The sequence below is a fragment of the Ricinus communis genome, chromosome 10 (genome assembly GCF_019578655.1).
Source record: "Ricinus communis isolate WT05 ecotype wild-type chromosome 10, ASM1957865v1, whole genome shotgun sequence".
NCBI lineage: Eukaryota > Viridiplantae > Streptophyta > Magnoliopsida > Malpighiales > Euphorbiaceae > Ricinus > Ricinus communis.
Window position 1 is genome coordinate 20804748 of NC_063265.1, and position 9748 is coordinate 20814495.

Genomic DNA, 9748 nt, shown 5'->3' on the forward strand with positions numbered 1-9748 from the left:
GTTTCTATATCTATTTCTCCAAGGACTTTTTTGTCATTCAACCGCCCTAGTTATAACAGCTGCTTGTCACGTGACATTTAGCGGCATTGTTGAAAGTATAGCTATGTAATTATAATCTTTAATTAACTAAACTATCATTAATTGGTTTCAAAAATAAAATTATCAGTAATTAGTTTCCAAAAAATATAAAAAAAGTAAAAGAAAAATCATAAGCTGGTTCAGGTGATTTATTATTATTATTATTATTTTTCTCTTTCTTGAGCTCAGTTTAGCTTTCTCAGATGCTTTTAGAGAGATCTACAGAATGCAATCTCTTCAGTTCTTCTTCTTGTTAACTCAAAAAGGGTACAACTGAATTTAGTTTAGATCCACAGAGAGAGATGGCATTAAGGTCAGCATTTGATTCGAAATCAGGGCAAATGATAATGGTGGCTTTGTTATTAATGATTGGTTCTTTCTACTTAGGCACTCTTTTTGGGAACAATGCTCCCATTTATCTCTCTAATTCTTCTTCTTCTTCTAATTCATCATCCGCTCCTTCATCACCAGGTATATTTATCTGTACTTTTCTTTCTATATTTTACAGTATCCAGCAACTTTTTTTTTAAAGATGTACATCTTCATAGAGTCTGTTCCTTGATCTTTGTTTTTCTTTCCTTATTTCCTGAATCTTTTTTGCAGTTGATTTTTGAGTAAATTTTTTTTTTTGTTTTACTTTACTAGTACTAGTCCCACTTTGAGCTCAGTTTTTCTTCCTATTTTTGGTGTTTGCAACTGTTATTTATTTCCTTTTTCTATTTAACTTCTATTGTTGATGTTTTCTAAAGATTATATTAGAAATGAATAAAAGAAAAAGTAAGTGGACCTAACTTAAATTTCGCAACTTTATGTTTCTTTTTCTTTACTTTTCTAAATGTCTTCTTGGTATGACCCTGATGGGATTTTAGGCTGATTAGATTTCTAGTTTAATCAAGTTTCCTTTTGTTCCCTTCAAAATTGTAGACAATGGGGATGTTCTAGTTGCAATCTTTGATTCCATGGCAGAATTTAGGCCCAAATTTGTGACTGTATTTTATTGTGTAGATTGGATTACAAGTCTGTGAAACGATATACTTTTTTTGGTTTAGTAGCATATTCTCTGTCTCTACCTGCTCTTAAGTTTTGATCTATTTTGTTTCTAACCATTTAAAATGTGCTTAATAAAGGTGGAAGATTAATTTTGTGAGAGAAATGATTTTAAAGACTTTTAGCTAGAACCTTTTGAACTGTGCAATGGTTGGAGCAGATTACAGATGTAGAAATTGCAGATTTTAGGAGACAGTATGATAGAAGACAAGCGTTTACCAGCAATAAGGTTATGTACATGTTGACTTGCTCTTGTGGTTTGAAGTATTATTCATCAGGTTATGTACGTGTTGCAAACTTGCCATATCTTTTGATGAACTATAACATCACATGATGAATCACAATTTAAACACATATCACAATTAACAGGGTAGGAAGTAGTAACAAAAAGCTATGTCACTAAGTATATGGATGTGTGCTTGCTTGTGGTGTTTTTTGTCTTCTTTGTTTCTTGGGAGAAAAAAAACAAATTAACACATTTAACCTTCATAAAAGCTGTGATATGCACTGCTTATGAAGCATTGCACTTTAGGTATCATATTGAGTTTGGTAATTTTGACAGTTGTATGTGATTACATATTGGATTTTACACTTCCAGGTGTTTCCACAATTACCAACAGAATAGCTCTTGCTTACCGCAGAACACCGTTGTTAATTCCAGAAAATGGGATGAATATATGCCCCCTGAAGTTCAATGAGTATATCCCTTGCCATGATATTTCGTATGTCAATGAATTACTCCCAACCTTAGATCTTTCTAGACGAGAGGAGCTAGAGCGACACTGTCCTCCGCCTGAAAAGCATTTATTTTGCTTGGTACCACCACCAGAAGATTATAAATTGCCAATAAAATGGCCAATTAGCAGAGATTATGTGTGGCGAAGCAATGTGAATCATACACGTCTCGCTGAAGTCAAAGGAGGACAGAATTGGGTGCATGAAAAGGATCAGTTATGGTGGTTTCCAGGCGGTGGTACTCATTTCAAGCATGGAGCACCTGAGTACATTCAGAGGTAACTGTATTTAAATTTCCTTGTATATTGTATTCCATTTGACGTGGTTTACCATTCCCAGCATCAAGCATGGATGATTATATCATGATTAATGATATTTCCATCCCAAGGATCTGGAGTGGTTTCATAATACGTGTGTTTACCATTCTTTTGCCCCTTTTTGTTCTAACTGCAGGTTAGGTAATATGACTACCGATGAAATGGGTGATCTACGTTCAGCTGGTGTTGTTCAAGTTTTGGATGTTGGATGCGGGGTAGCTAGCTTCTCAGCCTATCTTCTTCCATTGGATATACAAACAATGTCTTTTGCTCCCAAAGATGGTCATGAAAATCAGATTCAGTTTGCTTTAGAACGAGGAATTGGTGCCATGATCTCTGCCATTGCCACAAAGCAACTACCATATCCCTCTAGCTCTTTTGAGATGGTTCATTGTTCAAGATGTCGTGTTGATTGGCATGAGAATGGTTTGTTGCTTTCTTGCACATATTTATGTGCACAGTGCTGTTAATAAATTTATTTATGAATTTATGCACTTGGTAAAACTTTTAATTAGAATTATCAGGCTGCATTACATTGTCCTATTAAAATGACTTTCCAGCTGAATGAAGTTAGTGCTGAAGTAACAAAAATAAAAATGAGAATACTTTCAATAAGAAAAAAAAAGAAAAAAACAAGTAATCACTTTTAGCCCAAAGAAAACGTTGGGTGGTGTACGGGAGCACTTTGTGGCATTAGTACTAATAATACTATCACTATCCTATTTTATCTATCAAATTTTATTTGTGGTATTTCTATGTATAAGAAACTCAGATCTACCATCTCTGCAATCAGTAGAATTGATTAAATCAGTTGAATGAGTACAGTGAATAGATCTGATATGCAGATGCTGTCCTGATATGGGTTAATAATAGTTATATGTAGTCCTGCAGAGGGCACAACAGTCCTGATGAGGGTTTTCAGATGTTCATCAGAATTCTAGAGACAAGTTTTAAAGCCTGAAACTCTGATTTTTCTTGCATAATCTGGCAAAATTCAATGAATCCAAATAATACTTTTTCCTTTGCTCCCTGCAGATGGTATTTTACTGAAAGAAGTTGATCGCCTTCTGCGAAATAATGGATATTTTATCTATTCAGCTCCTCCTGCTTACCGAAAGGATAAAGATTATCCATTAATTTGGGATAAGTTGGTAAATCTGACCTCGGCAATGTGTTGGAAACTCATTGCTCGAAAAGTTCAGACCGCAATATGGGTTAAACAAGATAATGAGCAATGCTTAATGCAGAATGCAGAAATGAAGCTCATAAATATATGTGATACTGCAGATGATATGAAACCATCATGGAATACACCACTGAGGAACTGCATACCAAGAAGATCTGTACAAGCAGATGCTCAGAAACTCCCTCCCAGGCCAGAGCGTCTCTCTGTATATTCACAGAGTCTTGCCAGAATAGGTATATATCTACCCATTCATTCTTTTTGAGCTTAAGTAGTGTCTATTTTCCTGCTTGAGATATATTTTACATGAATTGAGTTGTTCTAAAAGGAACATGCTTTTGGTTTTATGATTTCAGAATCTTTCAAGTGAACCTATGTCGAATTTCTAGGAACTTTATCACCGTAATTAAGCTAATTGCTTTTGGCCGGAAGAGGTTAAAGTTTGATTACACAGTAATAAGAAATTGATCTTTACGACCACAGTGGTGTGTGGTGCATTGATTGTTGTTACAGGCTGCTCTTAAGTTACAATTGTTAAAGCAATTTATACTGGTTCTCCTTCACAAATTAATCCTGTTTGCAAATTACCCTGGTTCACTTTCAGACATAGTAGCTGTGGAAAAAGTTTCACATATGAAATTGATGTGTAACCTTGTATATTTGGAGTCATTGCTGTAATAACTCGAGAAATATATGCAACACATTTCTTTCTGATACAATAATTACCCAACATGCTCATTGCAGGTATTAGTAAAGAAGATTTTGCTTCAGATGCCGTATTCTGGCAAAATCAAGTAAACAATTACTGGAAGCTGATGGATGTCAGTGACACAGATATACGAAATATCATGGACATGAATGCTTTTGTTGGGGGATTTTCTGTGGCTTTAAACACATTGCCTGTTTGGGTGATGAATATAATTCCTGTGAGCATGAATAATACCGTGTCTGCTATTTATGACCGGGGTCTGTTAGGTGTTTTTCATGATTGGTAAGAAAGTTTCTATCAATTCAGACCAATTCTTGTTGCTAATTTTGATAGGAGTAGAAAGGTAATAGTTTGCTTACTATATGTACTTTCCTCAGGTGTGAACCATTCTCAACGTATCCACGCACATATGATTTATTGCATGCTAATCATCTCTTCAGTCACTATAGAAACCATGGAGAAGGTTGCTTACTAGAAGATATCATGCTGGAGATGGACCGTATTACACGACCTCAGGTAATTTCTTTTCAATGAAATCGTGCTTTATGCTCATAAATGCTTAAGATTTTAAATTGAAAAGTTCTGAAATGAAGTCATGGGGTTTATAAAACTAGCTGCATAGCCATGGCACATCATCTGCATACTAGGCTTCTGGTCTTCCGGACATTCGCCGCATGTGCATGTCAGAAAAGAATTAATGCCATATGCATGCATTCATATAAGTGAATTGCTGAAAGAGAGAAGTAGCACAAAATTATCATGGTTTGGCAAAGTTTTTGTCCATCAAACACCTATTTTTTCATTTTCTTTCAGTGTAAAGGAGAAGTTGCTTAATCCGGTTCATATCTATTTCATTATCCAAGTGTAGTCTGACATTTATAAAAAAATTTGGACCTAAATGCCTTGCTGCAGATTACTCAGGTGACTGACCCTTGTTAAACATATAAATGTGCAGGGATTCATTATCATTAGGGATGAGGAATCTATTACATCAAGAATTCGTGATTTAGCTCCAAAATTTTTATGGGAGGTTAAATCACATTCTCTGGAAAACAAAGATAAGAAGCTTGAAACAGTGCTAATCTGCAGAAAGATATTTTGGGCAATTGTTTAAGGTGTGCTCCCATATACATGTATTTTCCACTGACAAGTTTCTCTCAACTTAGAATAGGCTACCTGTACTATGAGTCTGCTTAGCTATTTTCTTTTTATGCGCTCTCTCCTTTCTCTTTTTGCCTGTATCAACATATTCTTATGGATCTCGCACAAAGAAGTGAGGTCATAGCCGATAATTTATTTATTATTTGTAATTATTTCATTTGTGTGTTAGTTTTTCGCAACGAGAAAACAATACGACCATAGAGATATGAGCTGAAAATTGTTCCATTTTTAAGTTCTGAGACCATGGCTGCCAGCAGGTAGTAGCTCTCTCTGCATCTGCATGCTATGCCTGTGCATTTGCTTCCCTGTTACTGTTATTCCTTGTAATTCATGTCTCTGTAACCAGCCTCGCGGACTAGCATACAATGCGTTTTGCCGTTCGGTGCTGGTAATAGTGAAAACAAGTCTTCAGAACAGTAATATATGAAATGAATCAAGCTGATGCATATGATAGTGCACATTTTATATTGTTGTTGTATCTGATGAGGCTGAGATTCCATGCAGAGTATTTATATATGAAACCTAAATCTGTTCGCATTATATATGCAAAATGCATTCCTTGACCTGTCTCGTTTGTGAAGATATGTGATAATTTCTTGTTTTGGATCATAAGCCTATGAGAAAGGAATTGGACAAGACTGTTATAGAATAACAGGAAATGAGCCACAAAAATGGATAATATTCCTCCTTTTCTTTCTTCTCATATAATTTTAATCTTAAAAATGCTATGTCAATCCAGGGATTTCCAAGTTGAGATGTTGAAATGTTAATAATAACAATAAAAAGAAAAATAAATAAAAACATGTGGGTGTCGCATTGGAATTGTAACAGAAAATTTGCAAATTCTCTGTTTCGACTTTTCTTTTCTTTTTTAATCTTTTGTCAATGCCAACAAAATGATGGTGCTTCACAGTTTCAATCATAAGGTTCATTGAAAAAAAAAAAAAACTAATAAATAAATAAATAAAAGTGCGATATTGAGGAAGAAGAAAGAGACTGGCAAAAGATTCAATCTGGTGGCTTGGACGGCTGATCTCATGCTATGAGCTTTAGGGTTTCTGATGAGTGTCTTTAATAATTTACGAATTTTACAATAATAAAGACACACACACCGATATTGCAAGTTTAGAAAAAGAATTTAAAGCTGAAGTCGATTAATTAGGGATTATTTGATAATATTATAATATGTATCTTTTTTTATTAAAATTTATAATAATTATGATCAATACTAACTATTATAAACTAATCGTCATAAAAATAAATATAATAAAGTCTTATAGTGAACTGAATTTATCCAAAAAAAATTTCCAACTTCAAATTTGCAGAATTTATAACTTTTCTTTACTTGTTATTTGTTCTTATTGATATTTAAAATAGTGTAAATCGGTATCAATTTAAAAGTCGAAATTGTTTTCACTTATTATGTATTTTAATCTCAAAAGAATTCTACAAATACCAAAACCAAAATTGATATTTAAAAAGTAAGAAATTATATGAATTTAAATTTTAATTTTTTACCATTCTTCATTTCATACTAGTTGACTCTTTCTCATATCAAAAATTCTAATTATGTGTAGTATTTATATATCTAACGCATTATTAATTTTTTTTCTATTTTATCCTTGTGTTGGAATAGGTATAATAAATTTTGACAATATCTATCGAAGAGTGACTTAGAGCATCCCAACAAAATTCTCTATATGCCTTCTTATTAAATTATAAATAATTAATTTTCTATTTTAACTCAAATAATTTTATATCTAAATCTAATTTAATTCTCAATGATCAACACGAAGAATGATTATAGTACCACTTATTAGATTAAGACCATAGAATGAATACTATCACCAATAAACTCAAAATTAATTATGTATAATCATCAATTAATAAAGAAATATATGTGGAGCATATCTTAATCTATAAGAGTTAATTACTCTCTAGAACCATATTAACACGTATTTCATAGAGAGTCCTTTAATTTTCTCTGTATTTTCAAACTTATTATGGGATATCAGTTTTAAAATAAAATCCTACATATGAGCCAAGGATCATAACCATTATTTATATAAATAACAAAAAGACCATAATGTTATTTTTTTGGAAAACTTATATATATACACGAGATTTGGACTATGAGATTTTATTTTTACAGTCCAGAATCTTCATGTTTAATTATACAGTTACGGAGTTAAAAGAACTTAACTTCTACGGTTTTCAAATTTTCAATTGTTTCCTATCAAAAACAGCTCTTTCCTTCCAAAACCACTTCTTACAAAACAAGAAACGAAATCATTAAATTTGCCATAAAAAAAAAAAAATGTATGCAAATCCAACAACAACTTCATTGCCTGAAATAAAAACAGAAAAAAGAAAAATACATGTTCATTTAAAACAATTAATCTTCAGTTTTTAGCTGAAATTTAGTTTTAGATATTCAAATCAAACTAACACTCATAATTTAATAATAATGTGTGAGTTTTGAAGCTCAAACAATAAATTCAGCATAATATATCAATTCAAGGTAAATATTAAAAACTATAAATTATAGTATATATATATATATATATATATATATATATATATATATATATATACTTTTATTTCTGCCAAAAAAAGCAGACAAAGCTATTAAAAGTGTAGTATTATAATAAAATATTGAAAGAATTCCAAGCATAACATTTTAGTTTAGCCTTATATTTAATTTTAAAAAACTGATGAATCAATATATGTTTTTAAAATTTTAAAGTATATCAAAATATCTTGTTAATATCTTTTTGGTATTGTTTAGTCAATTCAATTATTAATCTTAAATAAAAAAATTTAATTAAAAGAATAGATACATTGCAAAATGTAAATTTTAAATGTCCTATTAGTATTTTTAATAAAAATATTGATTTAAAATATATTTTTAAAAAAATTAATGTATATCATAAATATACTACAACAAAAAGTATTTAATATGTATTGTAAGTATTTCCTTTTGTATTTTTATATGTAACTAAAATAATTTAAAAAATTTAAAAATAAAAAAGAAATATATTCACAATAAGGAGCATAAAGTATATCAAGAGTAACCTTTTTGCATCAAACTATGTATTACCAAATTGTTGGGCAAAATCTGCAAGTATACGAAATCCACAAATAATATATGATGAGTAGAGTATCGATCTCTTGATGATTTATCCACCTATTTAATTTTTTCTTTTATCTAAGACTTGAAAATAACACACTAGTTTAAAGTAAGCTATGAAATAAATTATAATGCTAAAACTAAATAAGAATGCAAGATTTATTTAAAGAAAATAACAATGATATTTGAATTGCTAGGAATTAATATTTATCCATACACAATCAATCAATTATCTATAAACCTTAAGTTCATGATGCATAATCCAACATAAATCATGATCTTGGTGGCTAAATAAGATCAAGCATGAAGTAAAACAAATACCATATATCATATAAACTTAGATCTTATATTGCAATTAAGTCAACTTTTCAACTTCTAGAGCTAGAAATGGAATAAAATGTAATCAATCCGTTATGGGTGTTACAAGTGTCACAGTCACGACAAAGTCTAATTTCCAAATCGTTGCGCCCTCCATAAATATCGCACCTCCCACGAGTTCAACTTTAACTACTACTTCTTCTTTGCCTTAAATTCATACTAAAACTAACAAAGTACTTATAAAACCTTTCTCAAAGAACAAATATAACATAATGCAAATAAATAAACATAATTCAACTCCACATGCATGAAATTCTTACATAATTCATCTAAATATATATACATTATTGACACATATCAAGCTCCCTCGCATTTAAGACTTTGTTTGTCCTCAAGAAAACACACAACCTCTACAGTCAACGTCCCACCACTTAACTCACACACTTCCAATCTTATAAATTCACATCTCATTCACTCCATAACTCAAATCCTGAAGTTTTCAAAATCTGTAATCCCAAACAACTTTTAAACCAAGAGTACTTATCAACGAGGATAATCAAACTAAATTTTCACATTAAATTGCAAAGCTATGACTATCAATTTACTAAACTTAACCATGTAATTCAATCAAACCATTAATCTTTCTTAGTACATATGAGACTAATAGATTTTATCATTCAAGTCATAAGGGAAAATCTTAATTTTTTTTCTAACCCAAGTGGGTGCTTTAAAATGGCTACATTATACATTAATTAAGAATACGCTCCATCTCACCTTTGCAAATGTGTTTTACACTCCATCTTGCTTGAAAATGAGTGCATTTTATGCTCCTTGTTTTTTCTTTCTTTTTTCTTTTCTTCTTTTATCTGCCTACATCATATCCCCTTATCAATTAAATAAAAATTAATCACAAAGGTCATGAAAAGTAAACCAATGGTCAATTAAATGTTCGTGAAATTATAACAAAATTGTGAGATTTTAACATAATTATCCTTGAAAATAAGCAGTCTAATTTAGAGAAAACTTAGAATCACACACATGTCCACTCAAAAGCTTAAGTTCTAAAATAA

General features: G+C 31.1%; 1 protein-coding gene across 2 annotated transcripts; it reads left to right on the forward strand.

The window, feature by feature from the left end:
• Nucleotides 1-202: 202 nt before the first annotated feature.
• LOC8277634 (probable methyltransferase PMT7) lies at nucleotides 203-5455 on the forward strand. 2 transcript variants are annotated; one of them, XM_015728060.2, is made up of 8 exons: nucleotides 414-549; nucleotides 1206-1354; nucleotides 1724-2138; nucleotides 2314-2603; nucleotides 3213-3596; nucleotides 4105-4351; nucleotides 4447-4585; nucleotides 5025-5455. In XM_015728060.2, exons 3-8 carry the CDS (start codon nucleotides 1795-1797, stop codon nucleotides 5181-5183), a joined length of 1563 nt encoding a protein of 520 aa, XP_015583546.1. In that variant the 5' UTR covers nucleotides 414-549; nucleotides 1206-1354; nucleotides 1724-1794; the 3' UTR covers nucleotides 5184-5455. The 2 variants fall into 2 exon arrangements, with proteins under 2 accessions (XP_002533675.1, XP_015583546.1); XM_002533629.4 differs by lacking the exon at nucleotides 1206-1354 and having other exon boundaries at nucleotides 203-549.
• Nucleotides 5456-9748: the final 4293 nt, after the last annotated feature.